Source organism: Tamandua tetradactyla, chromosome 20 (genome assembly GCF_023851605.1).
Source record: "Tamandua tetradactyla isolate mTamTet1 chromosome 20, mTamTet1.pri, whole genome shotgun sequence".
Classification (NCBI taxonomy): domain Eukaryota; kingdom Metazoa; phylum Chordata; class Mammalia; order Pilosa; family Myrmecophagidae; genus Tamandua; species Tamandua tetradactyla.
In genome coordinates this window covers 60,994,354-61,011,634 of record NC_135346.1, presented here as the reverse complement: position 1 = coordinate 61,011,634, position 17,281 = coordinate 60,994,354, and the positions used below count along the sequence as shown (strand labels likewise).

The window sequence follows — 17,281 nt, the reverse complement described above, 5'->3', positions numbered from 1 at the left end:
GGTGGCTGAAAGATAAACTGACTGAGGAAGTAGAGTGGCAAACAATGGTGTGTACATATGATCAAATATTGTGCTGCTTCAAAAAGGAACAAAGTTGTGAGGCATGCAATATTGTGTATCAACCTGTGGGACATTGGTGTGGCAAAAAAAGCCAGAAACTAAAGAGCAAATATTGTATGCTTTCATTTAGAAAACAGTTATGAAAAAACAGAGCCTTAGATAGTAAACTCTTATAGCACTCACATGAAGTCTGGAGTGGTAATTGTTATTTCTGGATTTCAAGAGGTTGTTTTACATATGTATAACCTGTAATTTGGAGATAAGAATGATGGCGATCATGTCAGCTGTAAGCCAATACAGAGTACAGGGCTACAGAAGACACTGACTATATTTTAGAACCTCACCTACTCTTTGAGACCAAAGGATGAAAGATTTATCTTGCCCAGAACCTAAACTATCTGTAGCACATAATATAACTCAATCTATCTGGATAGATCATTTAAACAATTCAAACACAGTGAGCTTACAAAGGAGTGAGGTCCTTTAATCCTGTATAGCTTAATACAATGCCTGAATACATCCCAGAGTAAATTAAGCAGATACACAATAATTATTGATAAAATCCCTTGAGGGATGGAGAAAAAATATGGAACTATTAAACTGCCCACCAAGGAAACACCTGATACTGTGTCAAACATTAGGGACGCCCAAATCAACAGGATAAACCCTTGATCTTGAGGCTTGCTCTGGTGAAGCTTATGCATGTAGCAGATAAGCTTAGCCTACCTATTGGTGTATCCAGGAATTACTTCCAGAGGACCTCTCTCTAAGCCTAACTCTGCAAGTGAAATCATTGCCCTACCCCCATGTGGGACATGACATCCAGGGGTGGGAGTGTCCCTGGTGGCATGGTAGATGCCTTCCAGGGATGAGCCTGGCCTTGAAACCATGGTATCAATAATGCCATCCTACCAAAAAGGGGAAAAATGTATAACAAATAAGGTATCGGTGAATTCAAATACAGTCAAGAGGCTACTCTGGAGGTCACTCTTACACAAACTTCAGTAAGATACTGCTGCCTATAATACCTTGCCAAACCCCAACTAAAACCATTTCTGCCAATCCTAAAGAACACCTCAGGTGTTATATAAGATTTTCCAAAGGTTCCACGAACTAAGGTAACTTTCCAGAAACCTACAACCCCCAGATAGTTCTCTGTATCAGATAAGTCGTGACATGCAGTGAGACCAGCTCGCCAGAACATCTACTAGTTCCATCCCACTATTCCATGTTATCGACAGTCCCTTCCAACACAAAAAATTACAATGGGCATAGCCTCAACACTCCATAGAATGGGAGAAAAATCAAAGGTGATGGTGGAGTTACACAGAGAAGGTAGGGTTTGACAAATGAGAATGATTGCTGAACATTATACTGATATTTCCTTTAGTCTCTGGGATCTTTGAGTAGCTAGAAGCAAAAACCTAAAATTGTGGAATTGTAAGTGGTATCAAACTCTGAAATGTGTTCTACAATCAATTATTGTGATGTGCTTGGTTGAAAATCATTCTCTTCTGTTTCATATTTCATTCATGAAAAACCTGAAGTAAGAGCACTTTCAAGGAATGAATAAAATTGAAACATAAAAAAAAGATACAAAAACTGTTCTTCTCTCTTAAACTCAGGATTGATGTCCTATCATTTAAAAACAATATGAAAAGAAGAAACAAACCAAAGAACAAGAAAATATACTCTATACTTTCTATGTACTTTTACTTACCTGAGGTCTTAAAGTACAGAAGCAGGCATGACACCATTCTGCCAAAACGCACAGTATAATTGGTACAGTGCACTGCTATTAATTTTGAGTTAGGATATGATTGGCTAGTGTGGGGTGAGGGGCACAAAAATGCTTCTGTACCAAATGGAAGCATTTACAGGACATTTATGAAAGGGATGCCTATGTCTTTTGTTGGCAGGAGGATTCATCCTGATGGAGAAAAGGCCATAAGGAAACTCACCATTAGGAGCCAGGGCCAGGAATCCTTCTATGGGTCCCAGGGAGAAAGGAGGCAGGTGTGAGGTCAGACGGGGGCCAACATCACTTGGCATCCTGCAGTGTGGTCCAGCTTCATTTGGAAAAGAGAAAATAAGGAAGGTCCAGGAACCCTATTTGAAATATATGAAGGTGGGATGAGGTTCCCAGTGCTAAAAAATACATGAACTAAGTCCATGTCCAAGGTGCTCAAGAAAATCAGTGCCGTATCGCCTCTTAGATGCATCTCCCCATTGTCACCCAATCTCAATCATATCATCCTCCAGCCTAACTCAGGGGCAGAGCCTGTCCAATTCCTCCAATGTCACCTCAATGAAACCTAGAAGAAACCACTAGTTTCCATGTAAGTAGCTTGGCTAAGAACTGGTAACACACGTGACCTCTTTGTTACTAATCCTTGGGTAATAACACAGCACTAGGGAACTTCTTAGGAAGCAGATGGTGAATATTGGGTATTTGTGGCTCTGAAGGTTTTCTGACCAGGATCTTAGGTGGAATGTATCCTTGTCCACCAGTTGTGCTACAGCTGGCCCCTACATTCTTGCCTGGGAAAGGACTTGAACTACCTGAGCTCCTGTTTAGGTAAGAGCCGGCTGCCCTGGGATAAACAGGCAAAATGTGCAAAAATCTCAACATTCATGGGGAAAACACACACAACATGTAAAGAAATGAAATGTTCCCAAAGCCTTGAATACAAAGAAATAACCCTGATTTTTTATATAAATACATTGCATCTCACACTTTCCAAAAACACTGAGCCCCAGCTACACTCAGACAACATACTCATGACTTCTTATCCCCAAATATCCACACCAGCACACCAATCCACCCGTTTGAATACATATATCACATTTCCACCAACCCACTAAATACATATACAACCCCCAAACTATGAATTCATAGGAACACCATCACAAAAACCTGCACAATATAGGTCGTAGTCTGAATTTTTACATGCCCAAGGGGTCTGCAGATAACACACACAGAATACCCCATGTCCAGGACAACAAACAGCCACCTTTCCTCCACCCGCAATCAAGCACAAAACTTCCTCAGATACGGACACTGAACCCTTACCCCAAGGAAGAACACACGTGTCTCTCAAACTCCAGACACATCCCCCCAGAACCTCCACAGCTCAAGAATACCCCGATCAGACCAGGCAAGAGCCCCGATTCCACACAGGGCAGAGCACAGCAAAACTCAGCCTCAACCTCTGCAAGTGAACGCAGAGATTAAATGGACACACAGACATGCAATAAATTTAATAGGTGTAGCCACATCTACAAATAATTTTAATATATACATCATTTAAAACAATTAAATATATACATACACACCATTTACCCTCACGCCATAAGCCAGTTCCCGCATGATGCGTTGGATCTTCATGCCTTAGAATGTCACACAGGTTGCAATGGTGTCAGCCACCCCTTTCCTCGGCAGAACAGCGGTTTTCAAATGCGGAGGGTCTCACATCACTGGCATCAGCAGGAACGAACCTGGCGGGCACAGGGTCCATGCTCTGCCCCATTTCCCAGCGCACTTGAACCCCGGACCCCCCAAACCCCGTCAGCGCCGCGATCCGGTCCCCGCGCTCCTCGGGCCCACGGGGCGGCGCACGGCGGGAGCCTGAGGGCAGGACACGGCCTTGGGGAGCAGCTCCCGACGGACACGGAGGACACAGGACCCAAGAGCACACGCAACAGCGAGCTCAGGGCCACATTAGACAGCCTCAGGGCTCAGCAGCCATTCTCTGTCTTATACAAGCGGCATAAAAGCTCGTAGGAGCGGCGGGACCGCGGTCAGAGGACGCACCTCGCGCCCCAGCCCCAAGGTCCACCGACAGGGACGCGCCCCCGTGTGTGCGCATGCGCCTCTCTGCAGTGCTGTGCGCATGCGCCTCTCTGCAGGGACCGGTTCCCAACGGACTCAAGGGGCGGTTTGAGGGAGGGAGACCACGTGCCTCGGGACAGTTGCTGCCCCACGGTGTGCGCATGCGCGAGGCGCAGGGGCGGGGCCTACCGGATTTGAAAGAAATGGATGTTCAGGAAGGGGCTGCGAGGCCTCTCCAGAGCAGGAGATGCCTTTCTCCAAAATCCTGCCTAGCATCTCTCCCTTTGTGAATGCACGTGTAGGAAGAGACCAATAGCGTTTTTTATAATTATGAAACTGCAGGGCAATTCCATGCAATTAAAGAGTAAATCTTATTATTAATAATAATACAACAACTCAGTGAAATATTGTTAGAAGAGACCAGCCCTAAGGCAGTGTCCTCGGACGGGAAGGACTGTGTATGCTCGCCTGGACTGCGTTTATTCAGTTCTTACTCCGTCCTTTAAAAACCACAGATACTTTCTTAGACTACCTGTATACCATGCAATATATTTGGAAAATACTTAGGCTAAAATACTATTTGTTTACTGAGATTTAAATTTAACTGGGAATGACGTGGGGTTTTTTGTTAATTCTGTCAACCTTCTTCTTGGGCACAATTCAAAATTCAAAGGAATTGTAGACCTATTCCTTTTACTAATCTAAGAAAACAATGGTCTTAACCAACCTACCAGTGCAAACACGGTAATTGCAGCAAAAATATGATAATGGAAATATAGAACAACACATTTTAATCATCAGAAATACAAGTCAAAAAGTTAGTTTAAATGATGTTCTACTGTATTTCCTTTTATTTATGAGAAACAAGGATGATATGCAGATAGCAGTCTAACATGCTGAATCTGTTCAGAAAATCCTGAATTCCAAAGTTGTTACCTTGTCTTCATCAATACACATGCAATACATTTCTCACATTCTATGTTCTAAATTTGATTCAGAAAATGATACTGTGCCCAAAGTGGCAAACCTACCACTACTATTGCAGAGCAGAGTCTGTTGACAGGCACCAAACTAGGTTTACGTAAATGACTTGGGATAAATCTTGTGCTGTGTATCTGAGGGAAAAAATCCACAAAATGCCCTAACGAGGTACATGCCAATTGTGAAACCAAATTATTCTTTGAAGGGAACACCCACATTTTGTCCACCTGTAGGAGACCTTCAGTCAGTCTCCCCTCCCCCACTTCAAGCCCACCTGCCCTCTCCCCTCCCCCATTGTAGAATGTTTTGAGTCCTACATTCTAGCCCTGTTTAGATTCAAATTTTCTAACCTTTCCTTGGATTCCTGAGAATCTGCTGGAAGCAGGTCACTCTCTGAGTCCTGGAATTGACTCTGTGAATCGGGACTTGGATCCTGAAATTGAAACAACAGTCTGTGTTCAAGCACACAGGAGGGATTTCAGAAGGAGGTAAGAATGTAGGATGGAGGCGTGTTATAAGAGTACTTTTTCAACTTCAAGAGCCATTCCTCAACTCTAGGGAAATTTCAAATTGTCGCATCTTCTTGGACAAACATTGAACTAACTAGAGGAAGGAGAAGGCACTTATTCTATCAAGGACATCTCACCTGTAGAGTGGGGAGCAGGTTGGAAACCTGAGAAGTGCAGTTGAGGGTAGATCTCCTTGGAGGTAGATCTGGATGTGAGAACTATACCGCCTATATAGAAAGGATGGGGGCAGGCAGATTTAATCTCTCTAGAATGAAGAAAAGACACATGAAAAGTATAATAAAGAGCGGTGGAATTATGTTGTGTATTGGCACAGAGGCTTGCCTAGAACCTGTGTTATTTCTTTGGGCACCTGGAAATTCCTCAATGATTTTATTTTAAGGATAAGAAATGGAGTAAATAGGATCTCGCAGGGTAGTCAGAAACAATGGTGTAAAATGAAAAGTGTTCAGGAGGTTACCTGTGTCTACATCTGCAGTGAAAGATTCTCATGGTGAGCTAGCCTGGAAGTTACTCTAATTGTCCCAACCCAGAGTCTCTAAGCTCTTGCCAGACCAGAGACATCTTCTCTCTCACTCCAGGTACATGTTTTCTTTCATTCAAAAAGTTCAGGTCCATTGGATAGCTTCACCTAATAATAGAAGAAGTTGGGGATCCATAAATTTTTCTGAATTGTTCTCATTATGGAATCTGAGATCTTCAGAACCACATCAGTTGGTGCATAACCTCATGATGAACCCACAGGCCTTCATTTTACAGCTGAGATGAAGGTGTTGGTTATATTCCATGAATACTTCATGGTCATGGGTTGGAAATTGGGTGTTGTTGGCTCTTCAACTGAACATTCTATGAAAAAATGACTTATTTTCCACAAGTGAAATAAGAGTAACAAGGAATTAAGTAACATTTTGTCTATTATTATTATTATCAACAACCCTAGAACAGCTTTGTGAGTCATTGTTCTCTTGTTCTGGCTCTCTTTGAGTACAGTCTGAGTGAGGATCCTGTGCACAGGAACGTTTTCCAGACTTCAAAGCCCCCAAATGGTACCTGACTCATGCCTGGTGATGCCCCCAAATGGTACTGATCATGCAGAAAATACAGGTTTCCCATAGACCATCCTCACACACTCAGTTTTCCCTATCATAACATTTTGCATTAGTGTGGCAGGCTTGTGCAATGTATGAAACAATATTATTATACAATTAACAACAGTCCAAAGTTTACAATACGGTTCATTGTGTTGTACAGTCTGGGGTCCTTACTTCTGTTGTCAAGGGCTCTAAGTAGAATGACAACTTAGTCTGCATAACTCCTTATCAATTTTGAATTGGAAAGTTTAAACCTCTGGAATTCTCTCCTTATGCGCTTACTAATCATCTTTTATGTGTTCTAACTGATCCTCTCCAGCAATTGTTGGTTGTTACATGATTGATTCCTGGGGAAATCAAAATCCCCTGTCCTGAAACAGAAATTCCTGATGGGTTGAGTTCAGGGAGCCGGCCTTGGCCCTGTGTAACCTGGGTTTGGTGGGAGCCGAGGAGTAACAGGCATATACCTGGGAAGGAGGTGTAAAGGGCATGGACTTCAGAAAGTTTTCCCTAGGAAGACTTTTTTTGTTGTTGAGAGGAAGAAAAGCATGAAAGATGATTAATAATGACAATCAGACAAAGGAAGATTGAGGAGAATATGGAAAACTGCTCTTTGGGAATCTACATTATTTGAAGTTCCCATGGCTGCCTAGAATTTATCCCATACAACCTCCATCATCTGCTCTTGGGTGTGCTGAGGGACCTTTTTCCAGATAGCACATGCCAAATTGGGTCTTTGTTCTGCATCGGCCTTTGAAGTTACCCAGGTATTTGGTGGTGATCTCCTCAGTTAGATGCTGTGATCCAGTGAAGTAAGAGCTCCATTCTTCTTGGCAGTCAGAGGTCTGGGACTCCTGAACTGGGAGCAAGTTCTCCAATGGAAACACTGTCATCTGGATTTCTGGAACCTGGAATCACTACGGGACATTTGCTAACACTGCAGTTTCCCTGTCCACATGCCTGCTCACCTAATGAAGTTCATGCCTCTGATACCTCAAGGAGTAAAGGGGAATCACTGATAGCATCAACGTTTAAGCCTTTTTTGACTAATCCATTCACACATTTCCTTGTCTCTACAGAATCTTCAGTGCTCAGGCCAGACGTGACCATGAAGCCTGGAGTCTCCCTGTATCCTTTCACTGCACAGCCCATTTCCCTGCCCCCTCCTGCCCCACCACACCCACTTCCCGGGGTGCAGCACCCACTGCCCATCCTGAATCCATCTTTCCCTCCTGGCACCTTTCTAGTGCAGCCTGCTTTCCCCGGGACACTATTGGTGACAGGAAATGGGGGCCCTGTCACCAGTGGGCCTGGAGCTGACAGGGCCATTTTCCAAGTCTGGAACCAAGGGGGATCAACTGCAGCTCCACAAACTCAGACCTTTCTCCTTCCTCAGAACCCCCACATTTCGACTGCCTCAGGGATCCTTGCCGGGGGTGGTCAGCTTCCCCCTCCCATGATCTTGACAGCTTCTACAGTGCAGACCATTAGACCTGACACTGCTGTGGGGGGCACCCAGGCTGCTGTGGGCGGTTGGTGGCCCGGCATTCCCCCTCAAGCTCCACCACCAGTTTCCCAGCTGACCCCCATTTTTCCTCCAGGAAATGCTACATCTATGCCACAGGGGTCCTCCAGGGAGGGAGGCCCTGTGTCCACCCACATGAAGCCCTCACAGGATGACTCCCAGAACCCGAACAGTGTTTACGAGAACTTCCGACGGTGGCAGCGCTACAAGTCCCTGGCCCGGATGCACTTCTGCCTTAGTCCTGATACTGAAGCTTTTTCCTGCTTTCTAATGTGAGTGTCTTCCACTCAGGGACAGATTGATTATCTCGGAGTATTCTGATAAAGAGGCTTAGGAAATGGACAATAAGATTAGGGTATTAGGAAATAATTGAAGGAAGGTCATGAGGGAAAAGGGACTTATTGAGAGCAGATATATTCTAAATACCTTACACAGGGATCCAAGTTTCACCTAATTGTCTAAATCTTGGGTCAGCTAAGGACTTTCTCAATGACATGGGCTCTGATTTACCTTTGGTTCTGGTTATGTAATCTGGCTCCTCACATGTGCTGCTCTGGGTCTGCACTTCCCTAATCCTTTTCTACAGGACCTCCATCTCAGAACCATCTCTGAAATTTCTTCAATTGCTCATCCTTTGGAACTCTGGAAATGGGTACCCAGGAAAAGCTTTTAATGTACCCTCAGGGGTCATTCCATACAAATGAAAGTGAAGGCTCAGAGGCAAATCAGAGTCTCAAGCAAATGTCTTCCTTGAGCGTGGTTTTCCCAAACAGAACCATCATATTGGTATTTTTATACAATCTCTGATAAGGGGAATGTGAGGTAGAAGTACTGAAAATCCTAGAGTAAACATTGGAAGGAGGACATGAAGGGACAGAGGGCAGAGCACAGGTGAGGGGGAAGGCGATGTGTGCAGGATCTGGGCAGGGAAAGGAGGAGTTTCAGGAAGAATATTAATGACATGGAGGATTTTAGCCCAGTGCTTCGATCCCTGGCCCGTCGGAAGCCCAATATGCCCCTGGAGGAGGGACTGCATAGAGCCGTGCAGGAATGGCAACACACGAGCAACTTTGACAGGATGATTTACTACGAGATGGCAGAAAAGTAAGTCAAAGGATCCTCATTATTTCGCAAGGGTTGGGTAGTGGGGTGCAATGGAAAATGATGAGGCAGGTTGTTGTCAGGCAATGTTGGTGGTCATTCGATGGGATGTTCATGGGATGGGGTGTTAAGTGAGGATCCCTGGGATATTGAAGGTACAACTCTTCCTTGCAGTAGCTTCCCCATTCATCTTTACTGCAGGCACTGTCCTCATCTCCATTTCCTAGCATACTCAAACCTTCTTGGATAGTCATCTGCAGATACCATGATACTGAAGGTCTAAGGATAAGTTTGGGTATAATTCCTGCAGATTCTAACTCGATTAAATTCCAAGTTGTAGGAACTACTCAGTAGGTGACATGCTCTACCAGCTAGATCTGTAACTACGTCCATGGATAGGGACACAGATGCTAGGTGCATAGAACTTAGAGGTCACCATCTCTTCAGAAATAATGGCCAGAAATCATTTCCCAATATCCCAGAGGAGGCAAACTTGGAAGAGTTTGGTTAGGGAAAACCAGGGACTCCGGCATCCTGTGCAAGGGTCCTTCAGCCCTTACCTCCATGTCTCCATGTTAATCCCTTGGTTAAAACACAAAGCCATGGCAAACACATTAATACCACCTCATTGACACCATCCATTACCAATAATTTCCATCCTTCCAATAGGAAACATGTATATTTTACGTGGAAATTGAACCCATAATGTTTGAATCTGCCCAGTTCCCAGATCTTCACATATCATTACTTGGTCTACTTGTCCAAATCTCTACATTCCAGGCTAGGATTCCTAGATCTAGGCACTCATCCCTGATTTATGTACCATAATTACATCCCAGATTCAGCTTTTGAATGACAGCTCTTCACATCTAGGTGTCAAAGCAGTGTTTGGGGTAAGGTCCACTGGCCTGTTTTAATTCAATATCCTATACAAACATTGTTTTGTCCCCTTGGGTCCTAGCTGAGGAAGGTGTAGTGAAAATTATCAAAGCTATGTGTACATCCTTGAGCCTCTACCATACCATGGAGGGTTCATTTTCTTCATATCCTTCTTAAATTTTGGTGTGTTGTGCTGTAGGTGAAAGGATGACATAGTGACCTCATGAGGTTCCCCAGAATTGTGACTATTTCCCTGAGCGAATAGCCTTTCTTAAGAGAGAACTTAACCATGAACTTGATAATCCATATAAAAGAATTCATTGCCCTTTTTGTTTGTGCTGAACTCTGATACTCAGCTGCCAGTGGACTAAATTTCTTAGCAATTTTTGTGCCTTCTTCCATGCTAGGTTTATGGAGTTTGAGATTGAGGAAGAAAGTCAGATTGAGACAGTGAAGGAGAGAAATCATTCCCATCGACCTCCCGTTCCAGCTCCTCCAAACCTTGATCTTCAGGTGCCCTCGGGCACTGTGGAAAGCCAACAGACAGGTATGGCTCACCTCATCCCAGCAGAAGACGAGGTTCAAATGGGCATAAAAAGGTTAGGATTCGCATGTGCTACATTCCCTTCAAGATGCTGAATTTCATATTTCAAGCATTTGGGTTTCAAGAAAATCCCACCAGTGTTGCTTGGTTCTCAGCCACATTTTCTCATGAATTTATCAATTTGGCAGATGTCATAACTACTCTCTCACCTTGACTGCCCATTAGTGGCACTATTTGCATATTATGCTTAAGAACTTTGGGATTGATGAGGGGATATATCTTAGAATATTGACAGGCTCACCTTTCCTTGTACACTGACTCCCTCCAAGATATTTCATCACTGGTATCTTCCGTCATGTTTTATGTAGCTTTAGGTAATCTGACTCTCTATGGAGCCTTGCCAATGTCCCTAAAATATTGGTATCATGAACATGTGTTGGAAGATAAAAGATGGAGTCTCATGCAAACTTCTCTTCCTCATTTCTATCCTACTTTTAGTGCCTATTCCAAAGAAGTCAAGCCCTAAGGGGCAGGGTCCAAAAAAACAGCAACACAGGCACCGGCACAGTCTGAAGAAGAAGGCACCTGAGGAGATTCCACTTGAAGCCATCAAAGAGTATATTGACATCATGGATTGGCTGGAGGGAACTTTGCCCTGTGACTCTGAGAAGACAGAAGGGAAGTGGGAAGGGGAAGATAATGATGAGCAGCAGGAAGAGCATGAAATGTATCCAGACCCAGAACTCCTGAGCTACTTGGACAAGCTGTGTGCAGAGGAAGACTTTATTACAAAGGTGGGCTGTGTCTGTGGGTGTGGTGGCAAGGTGATTACCGAGTCTTGGCACTATCACCAAGTTAAGCTCTGTACTTCTGCCACAGGCCATTTATACTGAGATCTATTCCTTAGTTCCTGAGCAGTGGGTATGTGTGTATGTATGCGGTTTTTTTTTTTTTAATAATTTTTTATTAATTAAAAAGAAATTACAAGAAAGAAACACAAACATCCATAATATATGCCCATTCCGTTCTACATATATAATCAGTAATTCACAATATCATCACATAGTTGCATATTCATCATCATGATCATTTCTGAGAACATTTGCATCAATTCAGGAAAAGAAATAAAAAGACAACAGAAAAATAAAACAAAAACAGAAAAAGAAAAAAAATTTTACATACCATATTCCTTATCCCTCCCTTTCATTGATCACTAGTATTTCAAACTGACTTTAGTTTAACATTTTTTCCTCTATTATTTATTTATTTATTTATTTTTCCTGAATCTACTATGTGCTTTTATTTTTTTATCCAATTTTTTTAAAATTTTAATTAATCAAAAAAAAGAAAAGAAATTAACACAGCATTTAGAAATCATTCCATTCTACACATGCACTCAGTAATTCTTAGTATCATCACATAGATGTATGATCATCATTTCTTAGTACATTTGCATCGAGTTAGGAAAAGAACTAGCAAAACAGCAGAAAAAGATATAGAGTGTTAATATAGAGAAGAGAATTAAAATAATAATACTAATAAAATATATATATATAAAAAAAGGAAAAAGAAAAAAACAAAAACAGAAGATACAAACAAACAAACAAACAAACAAACAAACATATTTCAGGTGCAGCTTCATTCAGTGTTCCAACATAGTTACATTACACTTAGGTATTATTGTGCTGTCCATTTTTGAGTTTTTGTATCTAGTCCTGTTGCACAGTCTGTATCCCTTCAGCTCCAATTACCCATTATCTTACCCTGTTTCTAACTCTTACCAATGATATATTCCAAGCTGATTCTCAAATGTCGGTTCACATCAGTGGGACCATACAGTATTTGTCCTTTAGTTTTTGGCTAGACTCACTCAGCATAATGTTCTCTAGGTCCATCCATGTTATTACATGCTTCATAAGTTTAGTCTGTCTTAAAGCTGCATAATATTCCATTGTAGGTATACGCCACAGTTTGTTTAGCCACTCGTCTGTTGATGGACACTTTGGCTGTTTCCATCTCTTTGCAATTGTAGATAATGCTGCTATAAACACTGGTGTGCAAATGTCCATCTGTGTCTTTGCCCTTAAGTCCTTTGAGTAGATACCTAGCAGTGGTATTGCTGGGTCGTAATCCATTCTGCCATTCTATGTCTTTTGATTGGGAAATTCAGTCCATTACCTTTTAGTGTTATTACTGTATGGATAATATTTTCCTCTACCATTTTGGCTTTTGTATTATATATATCATATCTGATTTTCCTTCTTTCTCCACTTTACTCCATACCTCTCTTTTCTGTCTTTTCGTATCTGACTCTAGTGCTCCCTTTAGTATTTCTTGCAGAGCTGGTCTCTTGGTCACAAATTCTCTCAGTGACTTTTTGTCTATAAATGTTTTAATTTCTCCTTCATTTTTGAAGGACAATTTTGCTGGATATAGAAGTCTTGGTTGGAAGTTTTTCTCTTTTAGTAATTTAAATATATCATCCCACTGTCTTCTAGCTTCCATGGTTTCTGCTGAGAAATCTACACATAGTCTTATTGGGTTTCCCTTGTATGTGACGGATTGTTTTTCTCTTGCTGCTTTCAAGATCCTCTCTCTCTCTTTGACCTCTGACATTCTAACTAGTAAGTGTCTTGGAGAACGCCTATTAGGGTCTATTCTCTTTGGGGTGCGCTGCACTTCTTGGATCTGTAAATTTAGGTCTTTCATAAGAGTTGGGAAATTTTCAGTGATAATTTCTTCCATTAGTTTTTCTCCTCCTTTTCCCTTCTCTTCTCCTTCTGGGACACCCACAACACGTATATTTGTGCGCTTCATATTGTCATTCAGTTCCCTGATCCCCTGCTCAAGTTTTTCCATTCTTTTCCCTATAGTTTCTGTTTCTTTCTGGGATTCAGATGTTCCATCCTCCAGTTCACTAATTGTAGCTTCTGTCTCTTTAGATCTACCATTGTAGGTATCCATTGTTTTTTCCATTTTTTCTTCTTTGTCCTTCACTCCCATAAGTTCTGTGATTTGTTTTTTCAGACTTTCTATTTCTTCTTTTTGTTCAGCCCATGTCTTCTTCATGTCCTCCCTCAATTTATTGATTTGGTTTTTGAAGAGTTTTTCCATTTCTGTTCGTATATTCAGCATTAGTTGTCTCAGCTCCTGTATCTCATTTGAACTATTGGTTTGTTCCTTTGACTGGGCCATATCTTTAATTTTCCGAGCGTCATCCATTATTTTTTGCTGGTGTCTGGGCATTTGATCAGATTTCCCTGGGTGTGGGACGGGGCTGGTTGAAAGGTTTTTCTGTGAAATCTCTGGGCTGTTTTTCTATTCCTGCCCAGTAGGTGGCGCTCGTGGCACTCGTCTGTCTGCGGGTCCCACCAGTACAAGATGCTGTGGCTCCTTTAACTTGCCAATCCGAATCTCGCAGTCGGCCCGGGAAACTGCGCGTGGGGGGGAGGGGTCGCCGGCCGCCGTGGCTTGGGGGAATTCCGGTCCAAATTGCCCAGCTGGCCCAAGATGCCAAGCGTGGCGGGAGGGCCCCACTATCCAACGTTCCCAGTCAGACCGGGGAGCCACGTGCGTGGAGGGGACCCCAGTCGCCAGCCGCCCCGGCCGGGAAAACGCGCGCTCCTTGGGTATCTCACCGCAGCGGATTCTCCCTGCCCGTTCAGCCGCCCCAGAATGGGGTACGCTGTCTTTTTGGTCTCTGTCGTGGCTCCGGGAGCTGTTCCGTATTGTTTCTGTTTCTTCAGTTGCTTTTCTGGAGGAGGAAGTAAGACCCGCGCGTCTTACTAAGCCGCCATCTTCTCCGGAAGTCTGTATGCGGTTTTTTTGCATGTGTGTGTGTGTGTGTCTATGAGTGTAAAGATTTGTAGCTGGGGGTAATGATGGTCTAAAGCAACCACAGATTGTGGTGCTGCGTCAGGGTTTGTCCTTTTGACCTCCAGATTGAAATGTTACACTTATCAAAGATGCTCATTTCATTTTCCAGGTAGAGGCTGTCATTCACCCTCGATTCCTGGAAGAATTGCTTTCCCCTGGAGAAGATATAGATTTCTTGACCCTAATAGAAGAGCTGCAACAGGAGGAAGGACTCACTGCCACACAGGTAAACCTAGTGTTGAAAGGAACATCACCACATAAAATCCAGAAGACATCATCAATCACGACATTGCCTTCGGCATCATAGCTTCTTTTGAAAAATTGAGCAGATATATGGGCAATTTGTGAACCAATAGGTTGGAGCCTATGGATATATGTGGAAAAGGGATGGTAAGGGTTGACAATTTGATAATAATACGCAGGAAGATGGGCAGAAATGAGCTATAGTCTCTGCACTTGAAATGCAGCTGCATATTACCAAATGCAATCATCTCCATCATTTGCTCAGCTTCCTTCTCTTACAAAATTGTGAGGAGCTAATTGTCTATTTTCCTTCCTCACAGCTGGTTGAGAAACGTCTTCTGGGCTTGAAAGATGGGGAGGGTGTGAAAGCCACCCCAAGTTATGACATACCCAGAATGTACTCGGTGACTTCCATGGGCAAGAAGAGCCATGGAACAGACTGCAGAGATGACTATGGCTCACTTCTAGGGGATAAAATTAATATTAATACCCCACAGTGTGACGGCAGAGGAGACAACAACCTGGATATCCCTAAGGACCTTGCTGTGTCTCAAAGAAGACAAGAATGTCCTTATATCATGACCACACAATTCACATCTCCTTGCAGTTCCCCTACTTTGGGAAGCAGGGATAAGGAAACTCATCAAGAAACATCCTCTGCAAGGGAAACTTCCAGGCCAGCAGACAGGTCCAGTGGAGAGGAGGAAGAGGAGCTCCCAAGCCTTGCCTTTCTCTTGGCGCCTGGGTATCGCCTACTGCCATGGGCAAGTTTCAGGCATACTCACTCTAACTCCGGTCATCTGCCTACTAGAGCTCAAGGGGCCCAGCGAGCATCCCAGAATTTATCTTCTAAGAACAGAGGTCTCAGTCATACTCCATGTACTGCTGCCACTTCTCCAAGGAGAGCTGTTTCTGATAGCCAATCTTCTGCTGAAAAGACACCCCAACTAGTGACTGAGTCTGGGGTCCCTGGGAGGCTACTTTCAGCATTGAATTTGGTTAGAAACACTCAACCTCAAAAAAGAAAGTGACCTTGTAGGTCACAGAGAGAAGAAGCACCATTGGAGAAAGTAGGAAGCAGTAAGGGCAAACTCTTCACATACCAGTCATTTCATGTTGGGGTCCCAGAGTAGATTTTCCCTCTGGCCATACCAAAATGACCCACAGTGTTGCTTTCTCATGCCAGTGCTGCTCCCTGGAATTCTAGAGAGTAAGGGGAGGGCTAGAAAGAGAGCCAAAGTTTTCTATGATGGAAATGATCTCTTGGGTGGAGGATGAGGTGTGGTCCTTTTAGGTGAGAGGCATATAAAATGCAATAAAAGGTTGTTTGGGTGGAAAATGCTCTAAGTGCTGTAATATTCCCTAAACATCACTGATATATGTTGTATTCTGTGAATGTGTAACAGGAAACATTTGGCTGGCCACAGACTCTTTGGTTCCAAAGATGCCTGGCTGAGTTACTACCTGTAGATTCCTCCTGAAGACAGATTCACTTTCAGGCTTTCCCTGATATTTGTTCAGTCTCCACTGATCTTTTCCATCCTCTCCTGCTCAGAAATTCTGAGTTATGTCCTGGTGCGTTTCTTCTGTGCTTTTTGGTAACAGACATGTCTCAAGGTATCCCTTTCTTCTTCCCCACACACAAGTCCTGGCTTAATTGTGTGTGGCCTTCTGTGGTCATCACGACATTATCTGTGTATCTTAATAAGTCATTATTGGGTGGCTACTTTTTTGCCATTCAGATTCTTGGCCATTCAATAATTTCCTATAATTGGTCTAAACAAAATAAATTTTTTTTAGGTTTGTATGTTCAGCTTCTCTGGAAGATGAAGACATCTGAGCTTCTATGATCCTCAGCACATCCAAGCCAACATCTCTGTGGTGGTTTGAGCAGAGATGGAGAAGACTGGCTCCCTGTGGACATGACTTTGTGTGTTTCAGACTCAGTACTGGAGATGACATCATTAGGATTCAGAGGGATTCCTAAATAAACAGTTGTAGCCAGCTATTTTTTCATTGTGATGAAGATGGACAAAAAGAATAGGCTGAAAAGAGATTCATGATTTGTCTATCAAAGAAGTGTCCACATTAAATAGGGCATTGGTGGCCAGAGGTAACATTCCTTTGTGCATTTCTGTGGAGGAATGTGTTTTGTCCAACTAGATGGGGATGGATGCATTTCCAGTGACCAAGGAGACTGATCTCAGGAGCCTATGGGATGTTTGAAGAATCATCCCACCAATACTGTTGCCTCTCTTTAGTAATTAACGATTGAAACTCATATCTTGAATAATGCAGTTAGAGATTTTTTTATTTGTATACTGTATGGCATGGGCCACATTTCATTCTTTTACTATGTGCATATCTCCTTATTGCATCACCATTTGTTGAATTTTTGTTTGGTTGTTTTTCTATTTGCTTGTTTGTTTGTTTGGGAAGTGCATGGGCCAGGAAACAAATCCAGTTCTCCTGCATGGCAGGTGAGAATTCCACCACTGTGCTACCCCTTGTACCCCCTACAGATATTCATATGCATACCCTAATAGTTCTTTCCCATAAGAGTAATATCAATTAGATTGTAAAAAAGCCAAACAGGACCAGAATTGGATTGGGGTGTACTTT

The 17,281-nt window shown here is 43.0% G+C and overlaps 2 protein-coding genes across 27 annotated transcripts in view; one reads left to right on the top strand and one right to left on the bottom strand.

Moving 5' to 3' along the window:
* The window catches only part of LOC143664215 (olfactory receptor 14C36-like), a 176,608-nt gene that overhangs the window by 66,892 nt on the left and 92,435 nt on the right, over positions 1 to 17,281 (bottom strand). For 17 of the 26 annotated variants that reach the window (XR_013166371.1, XR_013166372.1, XM_077137864.1 and 14 more), the window contains one exon: positions 2,022 to 2,169. The gene's annotated coding sequence lies outside the window, so the exon portion shown is untranslated. Of the gene's footprint in view, positions 1 to 2,021; positions 2,170 to 3,396; positions 3,559 to 3,679; positions 3,803 to 3,874; positions 3,968 to 5,223; positions 5,307 to 5,519; positions 6,032 to 8,526; positions 8,659 to 17,281 lie in introns of those variants that run through there. The other 9 variants (XM_077137868.1, XM_077137867.1, XM_077137856.1 and 6 more) reach the window with 7 other exon arrangements.
* Positions 5,217 to 15,987, top strand: LOC143664214 (NUT family member 2G-like). The gene is made up of 7 exons (XM_077137852.1): positions 5,217 to 5,361; positions 7,571 to 8,288; positions 8,992 to 9,120; positions 10,404 to 10,543; positions 11,039 to 11,334; positions 14,526 to 14,642; positions 14,980 to 15,987. The coding sequence occupies exons 2-7, from the start codon at positions 7,600 to 7,602 to the stop codon at positions 15,688 to 15,690; spliced, it is 2,082 nt and encodes a 693-aa protein (XP_076993967.1). The 5' UTR covers positions 5,217 to 5,361; positions 7,571 to 7,599; the 3' UTR covers positions 15,691 to 15,987.